The 27,263-nt window shown below is 43.3% G+C and overlaps 1 protein-coding gene across 1 annotated transcript; it reads left to right on the forward strand.

Moving 5' to 3' along the window:
* ATP6V1C2 (ATPase H+ transporting V1 subunit C2) lies at positions 1-26,784 on the forward strand. The gene is made up of 13 exons (XM_069973975.1): positions 1-90; positions 1,975-2,137; positions 5,111-5,178; positions 12,178-12,263; positions 16,420-16,514; positions 17,715-17,806; positions 18,641-18,739; positions 19,489-19,557; positions 20,366-20,458; positions 21,230-21,323; positions 22,356-22,453; positions 22,964-23,093; positions 26,314-26,784. Exons 2-13 carry the CDS (start codon positions 2,009-2,011, stop codon positions 26,410-26,412), a joined length of 1,152 nt encoding a protein of 383 aa, XP_069830076.1. The 5' UTR covers positions 1-90; positions 1,975-2,008; the 3' UTR covers positions 26,413-26,784.
* Positions 26,785-27,263: the final 479 nt, after the last annotated feature.

Genomic DNA, 27,263 nt, shown 5'->3' on the forward strand with positions numbered 1-27,263 from the left:
ACTAAGTGCAGCATTTGTGAACAGGAGAGGAGGCTGCAAGGAGGTGCCCGGGACTGGCACAGCACACCAGAGGCAGCGCCATAGACTCAGGTAACACAAGAAGCCATCACTATGTAGATATACAGCTAGAGGCAATACCTCAGTACTTGTGTCATTAGGATATATGACGTGACCAATGACTGTGGGCTATGCTATATAATCTCCTGTGTGTTATAACATGCTACTGCTATACTTGGTTAGGGTTAGGCATTTCAATGATTCATAACCTGCATTAAATGTTGGAGAACTACAAGTCACAGACAGTAGTTAACCACCCTAAACATATACGCTTCTGTTAGTTATTGCCATTTAGAAATGTTCTGAATATCTATTGGAGTGACCTTGTATATAAGGACAATGCTCTAGGAATAGATACCTGTTACTGGAGTGATTGATCAAACCAAGGGCATTGACTAAGTATCCCCACATTCTGAGGTTATTACATTCACCGACTGCTGTTACGAAGGATCGTTTTTAGGTTGTTATATGGTGGTTAATCTAACGTTTCTCAGGACGAACCCACACAACATGTTTTATCCGCAAACGACTTATTACGCAAACAGATATGAGAACATCGGTGAACTACCAACCATAATTTTTCAACATGTTCAAAGACAAAAATGAATGATTTTTTTGTTTGATGTTTGATTGTTGGGTGTTATTACATGGGCAGATAATCGCTCATTTTCAATCCTTATAACAAATTTTTAATGATAATCGTTCCGTGTAATAGGTCCTTTAAATTAGGAGCCCGACTCACCATGTAACACAGAGCCGGGAGGGAACCGCGCTCTCACGATCGGTACGGGTCTCAACTTTTGACATGTCTCTATAAAGAAACTCTGAATATAGTTCCTTTATAATGACAGGTGCACTTTAACATGGACTTTCTTAATATAAAGTTTGATCAAACTCCAAAGTGTTTATTCAAATATCACTTTAATGCCTCCTGCACACGGCCATATTGGTTTTGTGGTATGCAAAACCATGAATTGGTAGGTTACAGACAGCCCATTGAGTGTAATCTATGGGTCGCCCACAATGGCGGACTGGGCACAGTACAAGATGGCATAGAATTATATTAACCTGGGCAAATGCATGAAGTTTGGAATCCATCCCTTATCATATATAGGGATAGGATACGGACTGTGTGTACAAGGGGTCTTAGCCATACAGAGTCTATAATCCCTCCACAGATGGAGCAGGATTGATTGCTGCATCTTATGCTACGTTTACGATAATTCGCCCAATCGATCGTTTAACGATTTTGAAGCAACGATTTGGTTTTTATAACAATCAGCGTTTAGACGAATAAATCATAAGAAAATTCGTAAGAAAATTTGTTAATGCGATCGCTTTAGCCCATCTTTTACGTAGGGTAAATCTTTGAAAGACTGTTTACACGAAAGGATCTGCGAATTTTTAGCGAACGATGAATGACGATTTGAGAACATCAAAATGAACGGTTTTTCGCTCATTGCTTGATCGTTTGCTGTGTTCACATGGAACGATTATCGCTTAAAGGCGATCGTTATTGCGGAAATTCAAACGATAATCGTTCCGTGTAAACGCAGCATTACTGAAACTTTCCACCCCCCCATGCTCCTGTCACTTTAGCTGTCTCTCTGACACCTCTCTCAGACCAGAGATGTCAGTAACCCCACACCTTAGGTAATATCGCAGGTACAGGACACTTGATCTGTCCCCATGTGAGAAGCGGATTGTACTCAGCACCGGGGGGCTGTATGTCAACTACTTTCTGCACCTGAATAACTACCCTACAGAGAGGACCATTCATTATAGTACTATATGTCTATGTGTTACTTAGTATGCCTCTATTCTCCAGTATGATGCATAGTATATATATATATATATATATATATATATATATATATATATATATATATACTGATTTACATGTTGTAACATATTCAGTTCCAGGGTCTGAAGCACATTATATCGCTGGAAGATGTCTGAGTTCTGGTTAATTTCCGTTCCTGGCGATAAAACCAACTTAGCGGCTCTGGAGAGGATGAATACGGTCACTTCTAAAGCCAACCTGTCCGTCAACTCGAAATTCATCATACCTGACCTGAAAGTACGGACATAGCATAACATGTACCAGAAGAGAAGAAGCTTTTCACCATTAATTTAAAATTCTTTGTTTGCTGTCAATGAATGGAAACCCATCCTGGCCTAGTGCTGAAGCAGTGTCCCTACTGTATCCAGGATGAATGGGCAGCAAATGTCTCTCCCGTTCCAGACTTATTGATACAGTATGAACATGGCAAAGCAGAGATATAAGAGGACAGGTGTACAGCCTCTCTGGTTCTGGTCACTGACAGTAAGACACAAAGTATTAGAGAAAGCCACAGAACAAGAATGAGATGACAGTGGTGACTGCCTGCCTCTGTGTCTCCAATGACCGTGTACTAGCAGCAGAACCTGTCTCCTCTCCTCTTGTTTCCACAATACACATTTATTTGTTGTGAAATCCATGTTGTGGATATTGTGATGGAAGGAATGACCTGATGTCTATCTGTATCCTCCTAGATCAGGGGTACTCAACAACTTTTAGTCCACATACCGGGGTCTATTGTCAGGTGAAAGTCCAAGCTGAACATCAGTAATAAACGTGTTTTGTTAACTTTTCATAAATGTTGTTGAACTATTTACATACAGAATTGATGCTTATTAGTGGGAAAACTGGCATTTTTTTTCTCTCTCACCAGCCCTTATATAGCCCCCCTGTGCGCTCCCCCAGTAATATATAGCCCCCTGTGCGTTCCCCTAGTAGTATATAGCCCCCTGTGCGCTCCCCCAGTAGTATATAGCCCCCCTGTTCGCTCCCCCAGTAATATATAGCCCCCTGTGCGTTCCCCTAGTAGTATATAGCCCCCTGTGCGCTCCCCCAGTAGTATATAGCCCCCCTGTGCGCTTCCCCAGTAGTATATAATCCCCCTGTGTGCTCCCCCAGTAGTATATAGCCCCCCCTGTGCGCTCACCCAGTAGTATATAGCCCCCCCTGTGTGCTCCCCCAGTAATATATAGCCCCCCTGTGTGCTCCCCCAGTAGTATATAGCCCCCCTGTGCGCTTCCCCAGTAGTATATAATCCCCCTTTGTGCTCCCCCAGTAGTATATAGCCCCCCTGGGCGCTCACCCAGTAGTATATAGCCCCCCCTGTGTGCTCCCCCATAAATATATAGCCCCCCTGTGCGCTCCCCCAGTAGTATATAGCCCCCCTGTGCGCTTCCCCAGTAGTATATAATCCCCCTTTGTGCTCCCCCAGTAGTATATAGCCCCCCTGTGCGCTCACCCAGTAGTATATAGCCCCCCCTGTGTGCTCCCCCAGTAATATATAGCCCCTTTGTGCACTCCCCCAGTAGTATATAGCCCCCCTGTGCGCTTCCCCAGTAGTATATCACCCCACTGTGCGCTCCCCCAGTAGTATATAGCCCCCTGTGGGCTCCCCCAGTAGTATATAGCCCCCCTGTGCACTCCCTCAGTAGTATATAGACCCTTTTGCGCTCCCCGAGTAGTATATAGCCCCCCCTATGCACTCCCCAGTAGTATATAGCCACTTTGTGCTCACCAGTATATATATATATAAACCCTCTGTGTGCTCCCCCTCCCATATAGCCCCCTGTGCGCTCCCCCAGTAGTATATAGCCCCCCTGTGCATGCCCCAGAAGTATATAGCCCCCAGTGCACTCCCCCAGTAGTATATAGACTCCTACTTTGTGCTTCCCAGTAGTATATAGACCCTCTGTTTGCTTCCCTTCCCATTTATCCCCCTTGTGCGCTCCCCTAGTAGTATATAGACCCCCTGTGCACTCCCCAGTAGTATATAGCCCCAGTGCGCTCCCCCAGTAGTATATAGACCCCCACTTTGTGCTCCCCAGTAGTATATAGACCCTCTGTGTGCTCTCCCTCCCAAATAGCCCCCCCTGTGCGCTACCCCAGTAGTATATAGCCCCCTTGTGCGCTCCCCCAGTAGTATATAGACCCCCGCTTTGTGCTCCCCAGTAGCATATAGGCCCACTGTGTGCTCCCCCTCCCATATAGCCCCCCTGTGCGCTCCCTCAATAGTGTATAGCCCCCCTGTGCGCTCCCCCAGTTGTATATAGACCCCTGTGCGCTCTCCTAGTAGTATATAGCCCCCTGTATACTCCCCAGTAGTATATAGCCCCCCTGTGCACTCCCCCAGTAGTATATAGACCCCCGCTTTGTGCTCCCCAGTAATATATAGCCCCCTGTGCTCCCCCTCCCATATAGCATATAACATAAAAAAAACCAAAACACTTTACTCACCTGGGTCTGGGCATCTCCTCTTCTCTTCGCCCTTGTGGCCCACTGCAGCTGTCACAAGAGGCCACTCTCCCCTTGTCTTGGTGCCGGTGCTCCAATTATGTCAATCGAGCGCCGACACCAGAGACAGAGAGCGGGCTTTTGTGACCGTTGCTGCCACAAGAGTGACTGATATGGAGGGAGCCAATGGCTCCCTCTCTATCAGTGCTGCTGCTGCTCGGTATCTATGAGCGCTCGTTACGAGCGCTCATAGTTACTGTGCAGAGCACAGCAGGGGTCCGGACAGCTGGCCTCCACGGTCCGCGTTCGGACCACGGTCCGCCAGTTGAGGACCCCTGTCCTAGATAGATGTCACCTACACCATATACATAGGATAAGAGGATATATACATGTATGGTATATTTCTTATTATAATATATATATATATATATATATATATATATATATATATATATATATATATATACACACTGTATATATGATATATCGTACATTATTAGATAGATTAGATAAAATAGGTAGATGGATATGAGATAATCTAAAAATGATATTTTAATATACCTAAAAATCTTATGTATATTGTACCAATATCTTTTTATCTTATATATACCTATTAGCATCACATATCTCCTATCTATCTATCTATCTATCTATTATCTATTGTATCTGATATCCATCATAGATATATACAGTAGATGGACGGATAGATACATTTTAATAAAAGATACCATGTATAACCCACCACATCATGTTCCTGTACAGGTGGGGACCCTGGACGCTCTCATTGGACTCTCGGATGATCTGGGGAAACTTGACATCTTTGCTGAAAGGTACAACATCTCTTGTTTACTGCACACAGTGTCATGGAGCCTGGTGTTTTCCCATACACACAGATCTAGACTGAACCAAACCCTAGCTTGACTGGCTCTGGATCCAGAACTCAACAGAGGTGGCCGGGGTCGGCTCTGGGAGTGTTTATATGTATCTGTAGTAATCATGGTGAATGTTGGCTTTATAGAGATTATAGGCCCAGGTGTTTCGTTTTTTTTGGATTAATTTCGGACGACCCAGCCATCTGATCACTGCTGTCATCTGCCTTGTGTAGGTAATATTATGTATATCATCTGGTTTGTACAGTCAAATGTTGGGATGAACTTTTCCGAACGTGCAATATTGTCCCAGAAATGTTGCACAGGATCCTTCTATAATATTTATATATAGTTGGACCCGTTGTTAGTGGACAGCAATATGGAATCTAAAATGTTTCATTCAGAGAATGGAGAATAAGAACCCTCCGTTTTTTGTGGAGTCAAACTTGAAACTGTACTTTTGTTACTTTTGTGGTGCTTTGTTCTTGGTGACACCAACTTTATATAGTTTGGTTTAAAAAATAATTACACTGTTTTATGACACCCATAGTTTTTGTAAATATAATCACTTTTTATTTTATATATTTTAATTATTTTTATACATATTTTGATTTATTTATTTTATTTAGCTCTTTTTCCCATACGTGCGTTGTGCTCTATGTGCCCTTCAAGTACATCCAGTAGGGTGCACATCAGTAGCAAATTGGCTGCCATGTTGTAAGGCAAAATGTGTTGCAGGGGACAGCGGGAACCCCCCTTATGTGTGAAAACTAAGATGTTGTGGTCAATAGAGGATTAAATAGTTAGGACTAGAGGATCTCTGATCCTGGCCACTGTGGCGACTATAATATAGCTGTCATCCACTGTATGTACCTTCATGTATGTCAGGTATATAGAAGGGTCTATCTGCAAAGGTTTACTGTATAGGAGAGTGCAGTCTGTACAACCATGAAGGACGCCAAAAGGACACCATTTTTGCCTGTATCAGGCTAAAAGGGACCTTTGCCTTTATTAGGTGTATGTACTGTATATGACATATGATAGGTATGGCTGTGTTACCGACTTTGCATTGGGGCCCAGGAGCTTGTGAGCTTGTGGACCAACTGGTCTTTGTGCAAAACTTGAGTTTTATCGTGGGAATTTTCATGCCTGAGCAGAAGTTAGTTGCTGAGTATTCAGGGAATATTATAGTAGGCGTGCTCTCCCCGCGTAACGCCGTACCGTATGTGCGGATAGAGTATCAAGTTGTTTGTAAACAGAGTCGAGTAGCCGCCTGAACTCTACTTACCCTGAGCTGTGTGAAACGCGTACAAAGAAAGTAGACTCCTCAATATTTTATTAGGAAAATATTCAGCACATGTTTTATGGGAAGAAGGTAACACGAGGTAACATAGAGAGTCTCCGCAGGCCACTTACCACCCCCAATGTGATGGACATTGTACAGATCAAATTTTTTAAAGATTTTAAGACATGGATTCCTTTCCTATTGACTAGCAGATCTTTCCATTGTGGAATCTGTGGATTTGCAGCTTATAGAACGAGTTCACACTACGGAATCCGCGTGGATAATCTCTTGTGGATTCCATTGGCTCGCCCCCGCGCGGGCCTGGAATCTGACTGAATAGAATGGAGCCTGTAGGACGGGCAGATCTTCAAGCGGGAGCATGTTGGGGGGGCGGGGGTCGAGCGCACGGAGTCCGCCAGAGGTTATCCACGCGGATTCCGTAGTGTGAACGTGCCCTTATGCTGTAGATTTGCCTGAGGTTTAAGATGTGCCAAATGCCGAAAGACAAGAAAAACCCTGAAGCCTACAGGCAGAATGCAACTGGGAACGAGGATGGAGCAGAAAAAAAACTACGCTCACCTGACTGCTGGTAGTACAACATCCCTGAAGACTTATAAGATGCCCTAGGAGCAGGGATGGTCCGAACTTGCCGAGGTTCGGGTTCGTACGAACCTGAACTCTCAGCAATGATTCCCGCTGTCTGTCCACTCCGTGCAGCGGGTGAATACAGCCGGAGGACCGCCTGGAAAACTGGGATATAGCCATAGCCATAGGCTGTATCCCAGTTTCCAGGCGCTCCTCCGGCTGTATCCACCCTCTCCACGGAGATGGCAGACAGCGGGAATCAGAAGCCGAGAGTTCAGGTTCGTACGAACCCGAACCTCGGCAGGTTCGGACCATCCCTACCTAGGAGGTAAAGCCTGGGTCCAGCTCCAAATTTTGTGCACATAAATTCAACATAGAGTGCACAGGCTGGGTTCACACTGCCTTTTTGCAATCCGTTTAACGTATACAATTTAAAAAAAAAAAAAAAAGATGTTGTTCCATATTTTTGGATCTGTTTTTCCATTGACTTCCATTATATAAAAAAAAAGCATCAAAACAAATGCGTTTTCTTTTTTTTCTCTTTTTTTTAGCGCACACAAAAATGTGGTTGACCACGTTTTTGTGTACGTTAAAAGTGATCATTTAAAAACGGATACGTTAATCAGACTGCAAAAATGCAGTGGGAACCCAGTCTAATATGAATATCATGACTAGCATTTTGTGGATCTTTTTTCCAGCTTGATCTAGAAAATTTTGGTCCATAGATGTTGGTGAGAAACAGAACTTATATGGATGACCCAACAATTTTATATACAAAGCCTTATATACAAAGTTCCTTAAAGGGAATCTGTCAGCTCCCGGGCACTACCTATGGTGTTGACAATGTGCTGTAGCTGGCAGTCCCCCAGTGAGCATGGTGCCTTTTTGGTAATTTTCCGTGCAGTGGATTATGTACAATCTTATGTCTCCTACTGTCACAGAGCTGTTGTTCGTGCCACACTTGTCATGCATCCTCCTCCCTCTTCATGAATAATCAATGCTGCCCGGCCTCCTGCGCGCTCATCTGTCAGATTGCAGATCAGTCCTCTGTAAGCAGTTTATCTCTGAAAGAATCTCTTCTCCCTAATGTGTTGGAGCTGTGGTCTAGGGGTAACTCACCTGTCTAGAGACCTGCCAGCAGTTCATTCTCTGGTTCGAATACCCTGGTGGAAATTAAATAGATGTCTTTTTTTTCCTCATTATTGTATCATTTTTAACGCTATGTTCACACACAGTATTTTTGTCAGTATTTTGAAACCAAAACCAGGTGTGGATTGAGAACACAGAAAGGCTATGTTCTCACACTGGTGAAATTGAGCAGATGGCCGTCATTTAATGGTAAATATCGGACGTTGTTTTAAAAAAACAGTAATCATTTGCAATCCACTCAATTTCAACAGTGTGTGAACATAGCCTTTCAGTGATGTCAATCCACTTCTGGTTTTGGTTGCAAAATACTGACCAAAGTACTGAGCAAGATACTGTGTGTGTGAACATAGCCTTAAAAATGATACAATAATGAGGAAAACAAAAGACATCTATGTAATTTCCATCAGGGGATTCAAACCAGAGAATGAACTGCTATCAGGTCTCTAGAGAGCTGAGTTACCCCTAGACCACAGATCCAACACGTTACAGAGGAAAGAATCATTCAGAGATAACCTGCCTACAGAGGACTGATCTGCAATCTAACAGCTGAGCGAGCAGGAGGCCGGGCAGCATTGATTATTGAAGAGGGGGAAGGATGCATGACAAGTGTGGCACGAAAAACAGCTCTGTGACAGTAGGAGACATAAGATTGTACATAATCCGCTGCACGGAAAATTACCAAAAAGGCACCATTCTTACTGGGGGCTGCCAGCTACAGCACACTGTCAGCACCTTAGGTAGTGCCCGAGAGCTGACGGATTCCCTTTAAGTTCCTTTTGATCATCTCTGAGATGTTTCTGCACCTTGATTGGAGTCACCTGTGGTAAATTCAGCTGTTTGGACAAGATGCGCCCCTGGTGTGCGCCATGGAGAACACACAGGTTTTTACCTTTTCCGCCTGTACTATTGATTTCTGCAACAACAACAAAAAAAAAACGTCAGTGACACTTTAATTTATTCTGGTTTACGCCTGCAAAAAGCTCCGGAGCAGGTGTACAGGTCCAGGTCCAGCTGCACTTGATATTTAGTTCTGGGCCTCTAGTTCCTGATGTTTCTGCACCTCGATTGGAGTCACCTGCGGTAAATTCAGCTGGTTGGACAAGATTTGGAAAGGTGCGCCCCCATCAATATAAGGTCACGGCTGACAATGTATATCAGAACAAACACCAAACCATGAGGAGGAGAGAACTGCCTGTAGAGCTCAGAGACAGGACTGAGTGACAGCAAAGATCTGGAGAAGGGTATAAACAAAATCCTTCTGTGTTGAAAGATCCAGAGAGCAGCTGGCACACCATAATTCGTAAAGGGAAGACAACCAGAAGCCTTGAGCTGCCATTAAATCAAACTAAGTAATCAGGGGGAGAAGGGCCTCAGTAAGAGAGGTGACAAAAAACCCAATGGTCACTCTGATGGAGCTCCAAAAATTCCAGAAACTTACAGAAGGTCAACCATCACTGTAGCTTTCACCAGTCTGGGCTTTAAGGCAGAATAGACAGAAAGTAAAGTAAAAGACACATGGTCTAATGAAACCAAGATTGGCCTTTTTGGTCTCAATTCTCAGTGTCATGTCTGGAGTAAACCGGGCCCTAAAACCACAGATCAGCTGATCGTATAGGATCTAGTTTTAAAAACCCATCAGGGAACACTACTGTCTCTTGTCACTATCTAATGAGACAGGAGACATTAGCCCTTAGCTGTTTGCCTGTCCCTTTGGCTCTGTACGAGTAAAAGTTCTTGAAAGTTGGAGGTGCACTTTAACTAATCCCAAACCTGGTTCATTAGGGCTTATCCCCCCGGATGGTGTCATTATACCATATAAAGACTCCCGTAGATTATAGGGAGAGTAAGAAGATAAAACGAATATATTTTTTAGTCCCCCTTCCAAATAAATAGTCACTTTGTCATGCCCGAAGCTCCTCCTATGGCCTGATCCCGCTCTGTTATGTTATGGGATACACAGAAGCAGCTCCTGTATACCCAGGCAGTCAGAACCTGTCAGCGCTGTCTCTGTTCTGTATAAGAGAGAGGGGGGGAGAAGTTTTCAGGCGTCGTCTCATCTCCTGTCATTACTTATTTACTCCGGCTAGTCTTTGTCTCGGAGTGTTTTTCCATGCCACTTATGGACAGTGAAGGGGATTTTTCAGCGTACTGTCACCTTAAACTTTTCTTAAAGTGCACTCACTATTACTATTCAGCCTGATCTTCCTGATTCATGAATGAAATGCCAGGACTACAATGAAAACTGACACTATTGTTATGTAAAGGCAATGGGGAAATGAATGAATGATAACTCCTTGGATCACTGTAAGGCAATGTTCCCCACACATTTTTTGAGCCTCATTTTAAGCGTTATTTTCAGGCATTTTTTTGCTTCTGGTCCATGTTTTCAACCATTAACTGCTCAAAAAAACTGCCTGAAATACTGTGTGGGAGCATAGCCTCAGGCTATGTGCACAAACCATTTCCAGTTGTTTTACGCCTTAGGGCTTATCATGCAGAAAATCGGTATATCGTTCTAATTTAAACGATAATCGCCCTGTGTAATTTCAGGCAATGATCAAAAAAATTGTTTGCTGTAGTTCCGTATTCGTTCACTAATAGTTCCGTGTAATGGTGCGTTTACACAGACAGACAGATTTATCTGACAGATTTTTAAAGCCAAAGCCAGGAACAGACTATAAACAGGGAACATGTCATAAAGGAAAGACTGAGATTTCTCCTTTTCAAATCCATTCCTGGTTTTGGCTTCCAAAATCTGCCAAATAAATCTGTCTGTGTAAACGCACTATAATTCTGCATCGTTCCTTCTTTTGCTGGGATCAGATGGAGCAAACAATCGCAGTAAAGATCGCTGTAACCAATGTAACTAACGACTATGGTGAACAATATGGTGAACAATTTCAGGTTAACGATAAACAATCACGATTGCGATCATTTATCGTTAGTCGTTAATCGTTAAAAAATCGCTTTCTCTAATAGGACCCTTAGGCTGGGTTCACACTGCGTTTTTGCAATTGATGAATGGATGAAAAAAAGTGATGCATTTGTGTGCATTCGTTTTGATCTGTTTTTCCATTGAGTTTATGAGGTTTTTTTATTATGGAAGTCAATGGAAAAATGGATCAAAATGGATGCATACAAATGCATGGGTTTTTTTTCATCATGGGTTTTTGCAAAAAACGGATGAAAAAAAAATAATAATTTCAAAAATGCATGTGGGAACCCAGCCTTAGGTTATGTTCACACACAGTATTATGGATCCATTTTTCATCAACTCAAAGTAAAAACGGCATGTGTATTTTAGTTTACACCCTGTATTTTAGAAGTTCCTTGCTGGCAGTGCCAGTACCATATCCACAACCATTTTTTTAGCCCTTCCTGCATTTCCACTAGCAGACCACTATACTAGGAGTACCCTGTTTCCTGGATTGTCTGGCTTAGAACCACCTCCTGGTATCCCGAGTTACCCCATCCATTGGGGTTATACGCATAAAGCCCATGAGGCTCTAAGGTGACAGTCCATTTGGGCCCGATACTTTCTCTTTCACACTTATACATCAGGATTACACAAGGTGCCGTCCTCTCTGCATTTTTTTTAAATCTCCCTTTATGTCTAAAAAAAAAAAATGCTGAAAATAAGGGTAAAAGCCTATGGCCTATGGCTGTATCCATGTTTTCCTGGACTCTCTAGGGCTGCATCCAACGTCTTCAGCCTCCGGTATTCAAATGACGATCAATCACACTCGAGCATGATCCAATGGTGCTCTTGTCTAGTCCACATCAAAGCTTTGACTGTCAAGGCATGATGGGAGTTGTGGTCCGGCAACAGCTGGAGGGTTGCAGGTTCGCCTTCCCTGGTTTACAGTGATAAATAATCCAGATATTACAGTGACACATGCCCCCCTTCTCTCACTAACCCTGCTGTTTTTTCATATCCTCAGTGTGATCAAGAAAATTGCTCAGTATATAGGAGAAGTCATGGATGACTCTGTAGAAAAGGCGCAAGAAAACCTGCTGGCAAATGGAGGTAAGAACTGCTGCATCCATGATGAACCTTCATAAGCTAAATGGACCTTAAAGGGACAAACACTGGTGTATAGACTCTATGCATGCAACCTATTATGTCACTCTTGATCATATTCCATTTATTCAATTGCTAAATTCTTTCCTTGATATGCCTGTATTTATCACATATGTCTATTTTCCTCTTTTCCCAGCTAAATTGGACTTATATAGTAAGAACTAAAATGAGTAAGCAGCATGTTAGCCCAGTACTTTATATAGGGGGATAGAAAATGCAGACAAGAGTAGAGATGAGCAAACCGGGTTCGGGTTCAAATCGATCCGAACCCGAACGATCGGCATTTGATTAGCTGGGGCTGCTGAACTTGGATAAAGCTCTAAGGTTGTCTGGAAAACATGGATACAGCCAATGACTATATCCATGTTTTCCACATAACCTTAGGGCTTTATCCAAGTTCAGCAGCCACCGCTAATCAAATGCCGAAAGTTCGGGTTCGGATAGACTCGAGCATGCTCCAGGTTCGCTCATCTCTACTCAAGAGAAGTCCTATAATAAAAGTGACGGGTGTATACTGTCAGAGGGTATGAATTAGGTATATACGCCCCCCCATCTGACATTGTTAAAATTAAGTTCACGCCCATCTGACTGGTAACTAAGTTATCAGACAAATCATAAAGCCACATAATAACAAGTCATTTTTGTGAGGTTGGCTTTATGTTTATGTTAAACATATTTTTAAGAATTTTTGGTGCTGTTTTTTAACTAATTTACTATATTTTAAAATAATGCTGAAATCCTGCAGTTTCCATTATGGCCACTAGGCCTAAAACTTAGCTGAGACTTACCGTTTTGTACAAATAATTTGCCCTTCCTATCATCACAGACAGGAGTACAGTGACAGGTGACACCAGTATATAGATAACAGCACCTGTAAAGTTACCGAGCATGTCCAAAACCCTGGGATGGGAGAGGTGCTGTCAATTGTGCTTGTATAGGTTCCATGGGGTTTGGTGTAAAGCATATCACTAAATTCTGTTAAAACAACTCAGGCAAGATGGCTGCCGCCCCATAATAATGTGCAAAAAAATAAAATACAAAAAATTACAATCAGAACATAGAAACAAATTAGAAAAAAGCATGTTTCAGTATCTGGCTCTGATCAGTAAAAAAAAAAAACAATAACAACTAGGTGAAAGATTCCCTTTAAGTTCTATTGACTTTCGGAACATTAGTGCTTATAAAGCATGATGTGGTTTGCGGGTCACTTGCAGGTAACAGTTATCTGGGTAGATGAAGCCATCTAAAATCTGTGAGGAACAGGGTAGACATCAAGGTGTAGATGTGTCCTGGAGGGGGTGGTGATGATCTCATAGACTAGAATGGTGACCACCATTGGATGAGTTGTGGTATTGGAACAAGTCAGCCATGTCTCACGACAATGATGAACCTAGAGCCTCACCGTTAATCTTTTTCCAGGGAAGAAGAAGAAAATGAAAGGCATGCACAGTATGTAACCTGCTCCGGTGTGTTGTGTGCTTTATTTCCGCATGGATTGCCCAGTTTTCGATAGGCCACAGACGACGACTCTAGTTGTAGGGGTACAGTGATCAGGTTACGATGGATGTGTGACTAAATGGCCGCGTAGCCTGGTCACCATATCCGTATGACTCAGATAACATCCGGCTCTGTGTTATAAGTTTTTCCTTTCTTCTGTTACAGCCGCACAAGAACGGACCATTTCATCTCTGTTCCTCAGGTTCCTCAGGTTCTTCTGACTCATTGCTAGTTGAGCCTTATCCTTTTCCTGAATGCAGAAATGGTATCCGGACGATTAGCAAGTGACCGTCACCCAATAATACTAGTTGTTGTGGAGAAACACTTAGGTTTCCATAGCAACCACTTTTTGTAATACCAATACCAACCAATTTGTAATACTGCAGATTTTAAATTGAAATCTGGTTGCTATGGGCAACGCCACTATTCTTCTGTATTCTACACCTTATACATGACCACAAAGGAGGTCATTTTGCTGAAAAACAAGGATTTAATGAATTTTTATGAAATCCTTGAAATTTTATAGTAATTCTGCATGGATACCATTTCTCCCTTGTATAGTGCCACATTATATAGTAGCTACAACCACAATTGGATGCATGAAAACAGCATGATAAATATATAGGAATACTGTATGATACTTATTGTACTACAATGTATTGGCTCGCTGTATTAATGAATATGATATACTGCTATAAATCATGGTGATGAGGTGAGGGATATCATTGTCGGATATGAAACCCACATCATTTCATTCATAAAATGTTTGCCAGGCCCTTTTCAGATCCGGTATCAGTAGAAGCCATGTTTTTTTTCCCCCTTTATATATCTAACGATACAGAAATGGGGTTTCTAGAATAATCTCAATATAGTGTGATGGCCGAGTTGTTTGCAAAGCATGATGGGAGTTGTCGTTTTCTTTGAGGGACAGATAGAACATACCTGCAATATATCTTACCTCTAGAGGAATGGAAACATTGCGCAGTTCATGCCTTTTTCAGGCCGTATCAGTTTCCGGACTTCTAGTACATGAGATGGAAAAGCAATAGTTGGGGTCAGCTATCAGTGAGAAGAGACAGCCCTATGTGCAGCTCCTATCCAGGCGGCAGTGCTGTTAACACTTTGATGGCACCAAAGAATATTACAGTCAAGCTAGATATATATATATATATATATATATATATATATATATATATACTGTAAATTATTACGGCTATATATTAAAGGTGATTAATGAGAGTTTATTTTCTGTGGCCTACCTTAAAGGGGTATTCCACTCAAACATAAATTTTGATATAGTGCTTCCTATGGTGACACTAATAATTCCTTCAATACTTGTTATTATCTATTCAGTCTTCTTCCCCTAGTTCTCAGCTGCTTCTTTCTGCTGAAAACACAAAAATTCTGTATGTCAGCTTTTCTCTCTGTCCTTGACTGGCTTTATCTGCAACATTGTAGCTTTTTTGTAATGCTGGGACGATTAATCACAGTGAGTTCTTTAGCAACTTGACCTCCGAATAACCCTCCCAGCGTTACAAAGAAGCTACAATGTTGCAGATACAGCCAGTCAGGAACTTGTTTACATCAGCTGTCTCAGAAGGGAGGGGGAGACGGAGAGAACAGCTTACACACAGATTTTTGTGTCTTCGGCAGAAAGCAGCAACTGAGAACTAAGGGAAGGAGACTAAATAGATAATAAGTATGGAATGAATTGTTAGTCTCACCATGGGCAGCAATAGATTAAAAGTTATATTTTAGTGGAATAGCCCTTCAAAGCCTAGATCACACCTATGTGTGGGTTATGTGTGACAACAGAAAAGATTTTAAATTTTTTTATTTTTTAAGACTCTCTGGGTTCTTTAGCCTTGGTGCTTTAGAACGTAAAGATCAGACACCTGGGCAGCTAAGTGCCAGTGACTCTACACTTCCTATAGGTTGCAGTGGAATTCCTTATGAATGTGCCAAACCATGCAGGTTATTTTATGCATGCAGTTTTGTAGCATTAGTAATAGTAGTGGACTAATTATGGGACCACCACCATTGTCATGGCTATTGGCTGGTATATAAAATGTTAGTGCAGCTTTTTCTCCCAGACCAGATGTTTATAATCTCTGGTGCTTGTTAGGTTTGTTAGGAAATTCAAAATGAATGCTTCTATGAAGAGCGCTACTCTTAGGCTGCTTGTAGTATTGCAGCTAAGTATCATTCAACTGAATGGGGCTAAGTTGCAATACCAGAAACGGCCTATGGACAAGGGTGGCGCTGTTTATGGGTAAAAAATCCTGTTTTCTAGAAAATACAGATACTGAAAGGTTCAAGAACATTGTGGGTTCCAGGTCGACACCCCAGACTTTTATCTTTTTAATTATTCATGTTTGTTTATTTATTTTTATTTTTTTATGCTTGGACTGCATGATAGTGAAGGAATGACTGTGTGCACATTGCATCCCGCTATCATATAGTATAGTAATCACATAAACATTCTGATCTTGTGAAATTCCACATCATTTGGCAGGTTCTGGATTATCAGACTTTCTAAATAATCAAGGAATTTTCACCACACTTACCTTACATATATGTGATTAGTGCTTTTTTGTTTTTGCAGTTGACCTGGTCAGCTACTTAGCCCGCTTTGAGTGGGACATGGCTAAATATCCAGTGAAGCAGCCTCTGAAGAATTTAACAGACTCCCTGAGCAAGGTGAGGGGGCCATCGTGTATTATTTTAACATTGTTTTTAAGAATTACTTAAAAGGGGGTGTCTGTTAAAAAATAAATAAATAAATAAATATATATATATATATATATATATATATATATATATATTTTTTTTTTTTTTTTTTTTTTTTTTTTTTTTTTGCATGCCCAGGCTGCATTTTAAAAGAAAAGATTCTCTACTTAGCTCCCACTTAGTCTCTACTTCACCTACTGGTGCTGGGGCTGGCACAAGACACTGCTGCTCAGCTATTGGATGCACTGCCTTAGTGAGTGTAGTGCAGTGGAGACTGGGCCCCAAAGGGTTGTGAGGGAGCTAAGTACAGTTATAAGGGAGGCAGCCTAGAAATGTTTATATTAACCTCTGAAGCCCCCACTTATCCCAAGAACAGAGGTCACTTGTTCACTGAGTGAACAGAAATGCACTGCACATGCTTGGCCTCTGCTCCATTCTCTCTATATGGGATAGGTGACCACTGTAGAGGAGGGGTTGAGCATGCACACTGCTGCTCCAATCATCCATGGGACAAAGAACCTGCATTTTTGTCATTAGCTGAGGTCCCAGCAGTCAGATCCCCATGATCAGCAAGTTATTCCCTACCCTGTGCAAAGGGATGTTAAAGGTGTTAAAGTGGTATTCCACTTAGATAAAATACATGTTGATTCACCCCCTCTCCTGGAGACTAACAATTCTTTTCCTACTTCTGAGCCTGCTGCTTTCTGCTGAAGACACAGAAAACTGTGCAAAAGCTGTTCACTTAATCTCTGCACTGAACTCCCTCCTCTCCCTTCCCTTCTGAGACAGCTCATGTAAACAGTGTCCCTGGCCAGCTCTTTCTGCTTTCTGTAATGCTGGGAGGGCTAATCTGAGGTCAAGTTGCTGATGACCTCAATGTGGTCAAGGGAGGGGGGAGGAGGGGGAGACGGAGTGAACAGCCTACACAGTTTTCTGTGTCTTCAGCAGAAAGCAGCAGCTCAAAACTGGAGGGAGGAGACAAAAAGAAATAATAACACGTATGGAGTTGTTAGTCTCCAGGAGGGGGATGATTCAACATGTATTTAACTTGAGCTGATAACCCCCTTTATCAGCTGTTCCCTTAAAGTTTAGTGCACATTTTGTTACTATATAATAGTTGGAGCTATTGCCAGGATCCTGTTTTATTGTTTCATATAATTTTTTTTCCAGCAAATGTCACAAATAGATACAGACCTGAAGTCAAGAGCACATACATATAACAATATTAAAGGCAATCTGCAGAGTCTGGAGAGGAAAACTGTGTACGTATAGATGCTTATGTGAGTGACTTTGTATTTCTATAGGAGAATACAAGTACTGATTATAGTATAGTACAGCATTATGTCTCTACAGATCTGTACTGTATAGATCCATAATACTTGGACCCTGGACTACATTGGGCCCATACTGTGACACTGATTATATACAGTATACATGTTATACTTACCTCTCCACGCTCCCCTGGTGTCCCAATGCGGCCTCTCCAGTGTCTCCTGCTGACTGCTGCTCTGCTACTTCCGAGACTAACTTGTCTGGAGAGTGACAGCCCGCTCAGCCAATCACCGACTGAGACGGAACAGTGCCACAGGTAGTGATTGGCTGAGAGGGCTGTCAAAGTTAGGGCACAGATACTCTAAGCCCCGGTCGTTGGGCACGGGGCTGCAAGTTTAAAAGTAGTTTTTTTAGGACAATAACTGCATCACCTGCCGAGCGGACCCCAGGACAGATCTTGAAATAAAAGCAGCTATTCGAAGGCACAAGTGGTTTGGGGGGGTCAGAGAGTACAGAGTCACTTTAAACGCTGGATAACGAGTGACTACAGGTGTGCAGTATGGGACTGTTAGGACTACATGTGACTATGGAGGGTCCACGCAGACAGGAATGATACATGTATGAACCATTGAAGGCCATAGCTTAGTTTTTTATTATTTTGTTTACAATCGGTCCTTAGTATGTTCTAGGCAATGTAGAAGACTTTTTTTTGCCTAAAATCTGTTTTGTCTGCCTAGGTCTGCACTATGGTAACAAAATAAACTCTATTATTACCACGACTGCATACAATGTACTTAGTTATAAGCGTCTCCTTTATTCATTAGGGGAAACTTACTGACCAGAACCCTGGCTGACATTGTAAATAAAGAAGACTTTGTGCTGAACTCAGAATACCTCATCACACTGCTGGTGGTGGTCCCCAAGTAAGTACTAAAGACACCTATACTATGGTGCACTGAAAGTAACAAAGGCTTAAAGGGGTACTCCCACCCTAACATTTATGGCATATCCATAGGCCTGCGATGCCATGCTGTTTTCATCATTTTCGGTAACATCAATGGTAGTTGCGCCAGATGTCCCACCTTTAGATCCTGCCATAAATTTCCCAGATGGGAATACACCTTTAAAACATGGTCTTAAATGACATGTCCACTTATGACTCTAAAAATGATCAGCACCTCTAGGTGATACCTGCAATTTATTCTTCAGTGCTCACTATATGGCTGCGTTTTAGCTCTGTTCCATTAGGGCAAAGCTGTGACTACACTTTAACTACATTGCCTCCTAAAGTAGTTGGAGACACACACCCCTGTCTCACTATTGGTTCAGGCTACTCCCTCCCCTGCTCTGCTTCTTCTGATGCTGGCTGCTTTTGAAACACATGCTCATTACAGACCCTCAAGGTAGTCAGTGAAGTGGCCCACAGACTGACAATCTAAGGGGCCCACTGGGAATATGCCCGGTCCGTCGTATTGTCAGTCCGAGCCTGAGTAAGCCTGTGATAGACTTGTCAGATAGACTCCTAATGCAAGAAAACCTACAATAAGTATGGGGCAGTCAGGAGACTACTGTACTGAGTTTTACCAGTGCCAAATAGATGAACAAGGTACATTCAAATGTGATCCTCATTCTACATCTAATACTCACAAATTCTGTAATTTTTCATTTACAGATCCAACTATGGCGCTTGGCAAAAGACCTATGAATCACTGTCTGATATGGTAGTACCTCGATCAACCAAGTAAGAGCAAAAGTGGTTAAAATCTCAGGATCATTCCTTTGGGAGACCTCTAAAAAAATCTACTTTAATCTAGACATCAGACTCTGAACTCATTTAGCCAACAGTTATCTCCCCCCACCTCCCCATACACATGAACGCTTAGTCCAGCTGAACTCTGGGAAAGAAAAGGAAAAGTTCCCGCCAGACTGTCCTGGTGCCAACTTTTTCTTCCCTGAACAATAGGGTTGGCAGTGGAAATCAAACATGTCTGCCGACCCTTTTCTCCATTGGAGGATCAGGAGGCTGCAGTACACCTATAGGCAGCCTTAAACCTTTAACAACTGTAGTCTAAACAGTTTTATAAATCCCCATACATAGGAGCCTTCAGCATGGCCGAGGATTCCTGTGTTTTGTAAAGTGAAGGGGGGGGGGGGGGGGGGTAATCAACCATAATGCTCTGTGGCATGGCGGTGGCTTATCTCTCTGAGAACAAGGGGGTCGGCAGTGATTTTCCATGACACCCAACCTCCATAGGCGTCATCTGTCGGTGGAGTGTCGGGAGACCCCTAAAAAACACTTTTTTTCCTAGCATCAAATCCACAGCAGATATAGGTATATGTGAATGTACCCATTTTACAGTCAGGGCAGGTTATGGCATATTGCTAGGGTTAAGAAAGCTAATACCTTACCACCGCAAACAAGAACAATATGACAGTATAGGGAATATATATATAGGGAAATATATAGACAGGGATATGTTTGGGATGTATGGGATGTCTGGCAGTACTTGGCCTCCTTGTTCATTGTGCTGTCTGTTACTGCTTTGTAGGATGATCGCGGAGGATGCAGAAGGAGGTCTCTTTACAGTCACCCTGTTCAGAAAAGTGATTGATGAATTTAAAGCGAAAGCTCGGGAAAACAAGTAAGAGCTATACATATCACTGTATAGAATAGGAACGAAAGGATGACACTAGATCGGAGGGCAGATTGTCCTTGGCCTCATGTACCATAATGTACCCAAATAATCCACTGATACAGTATAAAAATACTCAGACAAACAGTGCCCATATGCCATTACCAGAGCAGGAAGCAGACAGCTGTACATTGTGTAGTGGTTGTATTGAGTTACTTCAGCTCAGTTCCCATAGAAGAAAATAGTAACCAAGAATGGCCACTGCACCATGTATACCAACCTGATATTGATGACCTATGTTGAGGTTAGGTCATCAATACATTTTGCCTGGAATAGACCATTAAAGTGGGCAACCTAAAAACATAACATATAAAATTCCAAAAATAAACTTGGTAAAGCTAAATCCAATTCATCTGCCATTGTATAGGTTCAGCTATAAAATGTGGCAACAGGGGTGTAAATATTAGGTGCCCAAGCCATCAGTGCTGGTGATATCCCCTTTCAATATTAATAAATATTATGTCTCAATACCCCATAGGCTGCCCCTGCTTACATCCAGCTATAACCACAGACATCATTGCAGCATTCACCACCTTCTTATACTGCAGTGTAGCAGGGTTGCTTCTATGGACAGAACATATTTGTGGCCATACAGTCTGTACAGAAGCAGGCGTATACAGCGGTACAACATACAGCTATATGTCCGCTATACATCCTATATATATGTGCTGGATGGATGTGTAGTGTGATGATCAGATTTCTGTACTTTACTGGTTTTAGGTTTATGGTGCGGGAGTTTTACTTCAACGAGAAGGAGCTGCAGTCAGAAAAAGACGAAATCATCAAACTGGAGGCCGATAAGAAGCAGCAGTATGTAAGTCTTATATACAGGCATTGATACATACAAATACTATGGGATGTGTCACTGCCATGTGTGCAGTTGTAATCTGCTGCCCAGAAGTATTGGCAGTTGGGGTCAACTGTGTAAGCAGGAAGCATAGATTTTAGAAAAGGGCGTGTTTGCTTACATGGCAAAAACAGGATCGCAGTTAAAGGAGAAGTCCAGCAAAAAATTTTATTAATGTATTGTATTGCCCCACCCCCGCCAAACGTTATACAAATCACCAAGATACACTTATTACGGGAAATGCTTATAAAGTGCTTTCTTCCCTGCACTTACTACTGCATCAAGGCTTCACTTCCTGGATAAAATGGTCCTGGATAACATGGTGATGTCACGCCCCGACTCCCAGAGCTGTGCGGGCTGTGGCTGCTGGAGAGGATGATGGCAGAGGGACACTGAGGGACACAGGGCACTGGAGGGACACTGAGCATCCCCCTGCCATCATCCTCTCCAGCAGCCACAGCCCGCACAGCTCTGGGAGTTGGGTCATGACATCACCATTTTATCCAGGAAGTGAAGCCTTGATGCAGTAGTAGTGCAGGGAAAAAAGCACTTTATAAGAATTTCCCATAATAAGTGTTTATTGGTGATTTGTATAACTTTTGGGGAGCAATACAATACTTTAATAAAATTTTTTTACCAGATGTCTCCTTTAAGAGAGGAAACCAGGAAGTGATCAGATCACTGGGGGAGAAGAACAGTACAGAGAACTAGATCATTCTACCTAAAAAAAAACAAAAAAAAAACTGCACAATTGTACATCTTTACATATGTAATTTACCAACTTTGCTTTATGGCAAAATCTGTTTAAGCCAAACTGTAATTAGAAACGTCCCATTAAAATCTTAGACTGAGGCATCCAGGGAAGTTTAGCACATGTGCTATATAACTTTAAAATTGAGTATAGTTCAAGCTCCTGTAATATAGAACATATGCCATACGCTCCTTCAAAAATTCATTGATGCATTAATTGATGCATATTTTTGCTGTTTAACCCTACAGGGTCCTCTCCTGCGCTGGTTGAAAGTGAACTTCAGTGAAGCCTTCATAGCCTGGATTCACATAAAAGCTTTGCGAGTTTTCGTGGAGTCTGTTCTAAGGTGAGGATTATATGTAGGGATGTCGCCCTAGGTGAAGTTCTCTCAGGAATTTAGATGCTGCTGCTTTATGGGGTCATGTACTGTATGCGGACACTTCTGTATGCTTCCAAGTGGACACAGTGGTGTAAATAGATACTGTAATTTTCCAGTTGGAAACCTAATGCGGTGTGTTGCTGTATTACATAGGCGTTTTACTCTATAAGCATTGCAGTACATGGTTAGCTAGTGCCACTTTTTGTGTTTATTGCAAAGATTTTCTGCTTCTGCAAATGGTCTAAATGTTATCCTGGTCCCTACTGTTTCAGCAGTGTAAAAAGGAACCTGTCAGTTCCATATCAGGCTGAGTTTAGGTGTCGAGAGGCGGTGCTAAGCTGCAGTATGCATGCCTTCTCTTTTCCCCACTCTTCTCTGACCTGCATGATTGATACTGAACCACTATATAATCTAGAGCTGATTGCCTTTTGGCAGGATATTTTGTAACTTTTGTTATTGCCCTATTTTTTCATATAGATACGGCTTACCAGTAAATTTCCAGGCAGTGATTATGCAGCCAAACAAGAAGTCTATGAAAAGACTACGAGACGTGCTGAATGCTCTGTTCAGACACCTGGATGAGGCGGCAGCTGCAAACATGAAGGATGTAAGTACAGTATGTGTACAGTTGTGGCTCTGTTGCCTCACACTGAAGGGTAGAACATCAGATTTATCAATAGATGTGTCAGGCCAATTCATCAATCCCATAATGCATCACATGGGCAGCTATAGCCAGTGCCATCTCTGCTGCTGGGAGCACAGTGCAAAAATACTCTTCTCTATATTCTACTAAAGAGGCTAAGAGACTATGGGGGAGATTTATCAAACATGGTGTAAAGTGGAACTGGCTCAGTTGCTCCTAGCAACCAATCAGATTCCACCTTTTTATTTTCCAATAAGTTTTATGAGGAAAGAAAAGAGGAATCTTATTGGTTGCTAGGGGCAACTGAGCCAGTTTCACTTTACACCATGTTTTATAAATCTCTCCCTATAAGTATACAGTCAGATGCTAAACTTTATAGCAAATAAATTATTAGTGAATGCCAGGAGCTATATTAGTACCATCATCATGTTCCCCCACCCAGGGGCGTAGCTAGGGGTTCAGCCTAGGGGGGGCGAGCAAGTCTGAGTGGGCCCCCAACCGATTATGTTACCCAAAGGGAACCTCGCTTGACAACAATGCTTTCTAAATAATAAAGGGTATATTCTGCTCCATTACTCATAGTGAATTAAGAGCAGTGTTAGAGGCTTCTACATTTACATATATAGACACATAAAATGAAACAGTGACTTACAAGGGGTGTCTTCTCATCGGAGTCGCTCACTATCCCAATGTCATGGATGTATGGGCAGTATAACAGGTTCACCTGAGATCTGTAGTTAAAACTGTAAAAAAAAGTTAAATCCATTATGCAAAGACTATTATTTTCCCTATACACTGACTGACCCATATACCATAGAGGTAGATAATTTGCATTCTGCCTAAGACAGGTGCATCACTCACAGGGAGGTACCGCAGGCTCAATCACTAGCTAACTCGGGCAGCCACTACAGGCTGCTGCACCCTGCTCTCTGTGATCCGAATCACAGCTTTCTGATTTAAACATACTTGTCCCTTATCCTGTAAGAGACTGGGGTGGAGGGGTCGGACCTCTGCCCCCATTCCCCCAGGATCTCCAGATCAGCCCCCAGCTCCTCTATGAAGCTGCCAGAGAGAACTGGGCCAAATAGGGTTAAATCAGAAAACCACTGTTTTCCACATGTCCAGCTCCCCCTGGTTTCCACATGTCCAGCTCCCCCTGGTTTCCACATGTCCAGCTCCCCCTGTTTACCAGCTCCCCCTGTTTCCACATGTCCAGCTCCCCCTGGTTTCCACATGTCCAGCTCCCCCTGTTTACCAGCTCCCTCTGTTTCCACATGTCCAGCTCCCCCTGTTTCCACATGTCCAGCTCCCCCTGTTTCCACATGTCCAGCTCCCCCTGTTTCCACATGTCCAGCTCCCCCTGTTTCCACATGTCCAGCTCCCCCTGTGTCCACATGTCCAGCTCCCCCTGTGTCCACATGTCCAGCTCCCCCTGTTTCCACATGTCCAGCTCCCCCTGTTTCTACATGTCCAGCTCCCCCTCTTTACCAGCTCCCCCTGTGTCCACATGTCCAGCTCCCCCTCTTTACCAGCTCCCCCTGTGTCCACATGTCCAGCTCCCCCTATGTCCACATGTCCAGCTCCCCCTGTGTCCACATGTCCAGCTCCCCCTGTTTCTACATGTCCAGCTCCCCCTGTTTCCACATGTCCAGCTCCCCCTGTGTCCACATGTCCAGCTCCCCGTTTCTACATGTCCAGCTCCCCCTCTTTACCAGCTCCCCCTATGTCCACATGTCCAGCTCCCCCTGTTTCCACATGTCCAGCTCCCCCTGTGTCCACATGTCCAGCTCCCCGTTTCCACATGTCCAGCTCCCCCTCTTTACCAGCTCCCCGTGTCCACATGTCCAGCTCCCCCTGTTTCCACATGTCCAGCTCCCCCTGTGTCCACATGTCCAGCTCCCCCTGCGTCCACATGTCCAGCTCCCCCTGCGTCCACATGTCCAGCTCTAGTCTATTCCTAAAGATACAGACTGCCTGTGCAGTCTATCTTATGCTTTTACCTATAGCTGTGTAGCGGAGCGGAGCGGAGCGGAGCGGAGCAGTAAGGCCGGGGGCGGCCATCTTGATGACGTCAGTGGTGCGTTCCAGCGCTGGAACGCAAGGGACGTCATCAAGATGGCGCCCGGCTTTACTGCACCGCTACAGAGGACTGGGTAAAGTATAAGATACAGACTGCACAGGCAGTCTGTATCTTCAGAAATAAACTTCATGAAGATACAGACTGCCTTTGCAGTCTGTATCTTATACTTTACCCAGTCCTCTGTAGCGGTGCAGTAAAGCCGGGCGCCATCTTGATGACGTCCCTTGCGTTCCAGCGTTGGAACGCACCACTGTGACGTCATCAAGATGGCCGCCCCCGGCCGTACTTCTCCGCTATACAGGATTAGGTAAAAGCATAAGATACAGACTGCACAGGCAGTCTGTATCTTCAGGAATAGACTTAGGGAGAGAAAATTCAATAGCGATCTGAGTGGGCCCCTGCCAGAGTGGGCCCGGGGGCGGCCGCCCCCCCTGCCCCCCATCAAATTTCGCTACTGCCCCCACCCCCTTTGAGAGCTTGTGTAGAACAGTCCATGCAGATTTATCATACAGCTGGTCGTTGACTGAAATAGTGACCCTATTGAGAGCACAGAAACACATGTAAATTTCCAGGGGTCACCATGAGATTACATGAGCCAACTGAAATGAATGATTCCAGGAATATTCAGATAAAAAGTAAGGGTAGGTTCACACTACGGAATCCGCGCGGATAAGTTCCAGCTGATTCCGTGCCTCGTACCCGTTCTCGGCCGTGCGCCTCTGCCCGTGCCATAGACACCATTCTGTGGACGGGCCGATTCAAAGTTCCACCGAAAGAAAGAAGGAATCCGCCCGGCCATAGAATGGGGTCTATGGCACAGGCGGAGAGGCGCGCAGCTGTGAACAGATATACGAGCCACGGAATCGTCCAGAACTGCAACCCTAGTGTCAACCTACCCTTAACAAGTAAATGAGGTATTAGCTGAATTATATATATTTTGGCTGACTTTAAGCAACATTGAATTTCACGGCTTCTTTAAGAAACATTGAGGTGGCATGCGGGCAAATGAGTGCCAATATAATATGGGCTAAGATCTTACATCTTCATGTAAAAACATTTATTTAGATATTTTTTGCATTGACCATAATATGCTTGTTATCATAGGTCGGTATGGATATCCCTGGATTACAGCTGAACACCCAGGACTATTACCCGTACGTCTGCTTTAAGATTGACCTGGCCAGCTTAGACTTTGAGTCTTAGTGTTAGATGTTATAGAAGAGAGAGAACATATCATAGTGAATTCTATAGTGACCATCGGTCCTTTAACACTGTGCTGACATTGCTGCCTAGTCCTTCCTAGAGACAATGGATGCCGTCTTAGTCAGTATGTAAAAGGAAACTGCATGGAATGAGCCAGTAATGTGTGTGCTAAAACCGGAGGGGTCTGTCGGGTGCTGTTAGTGTCCAGCGTGTAATGTATCTGCCAGTGCCGTTTTTTCCATTGTTCTGCTCTAACAACAGAGCAGGACAATGGAAGGAGCAGCGCTAATGTGAAGCCAGCCTAAGACGACATCACTCACCAGAATGTAATATTTGTAAATTATATCATAGTCCATTTCCCTGTGCCTGGTGGAAAGTAACCACCAACAATAAAAAATTGTATATGTAGAACTGTGCAATACTTTTCTGTGGCTACCTACCTAGATGAGCGAATTTACAGTACAAACGAAGCTTATCCGCTTATCAGTCTGCTGCTTTTGAAGTCCAGGCTATTCTTTTCTGCTCCACTCCGGGTGCCTGGAAAAACTGGATCTAGTCCTGGGAAATTTCACCTAGGACTGGATCCAGCTTTCCAGACACCCGGGGTGGAGCGGCACAGACTTCAAAGGCAGCAGGCTGATAAGCAGACTGCCGAGCTAACAAAGTGATTTGCTTTGTTTGTACTGCAAATTCTCTTATCTCTACCTAGTACTAGACCATATAAAGAGCCTGTACATCGCCCAAATGCAAGATAATCCTCTAAATGACTATCTATCCATCCATCTATCCATCTATGTTTGTGCCTCCAGAACCTCAAAACTATTAGCAAAAATAAGTGACATAACATAATA

Source organism: Dendropsophus ebraccatus, chromosome 6 (genome assembly GCF_027789765.1).
Source record: "Dendropsophus ebraccatus isolate aDenEbr1 chromosome 6, aDenEbr1.pat, whole genome shotgun sequence".
Lineage (NCBI taxonomy): Eukaryota > Metazoa > Chordata > Amphibia > Anura > Hylidae > Dendropsophus > Dendropsophus ebraccatus.

What these genes read in the sequence shown, in the direction of transcription:
- ATP6V1C2 (XM_069973975.1), top strand. Translation starts at nt 2,009, where the DNA reads ATGTCTGAGTTCTGGTTAATTTCCGTTCCTGGCGATAAAACCAACTTA. An exon ending in TAACAGACTCCCTGAGCAAG is followed by an intron (nt 16,515 to 17,714) that starts GTGAGGGGGCCA and finishes TTTTTTTTCCAG; the next exon opens with CAAATGTCACAAATAGATAC. An exon ending in GCGAAAGCTCGGGAAAACAA is followed by an intron (nt 20,459 to 21,229) that starts GTAAGAGCTATA and finishes TACTGGTTTTAG; the next exon opens with GTTTATGGTGCGGGAGTTTT.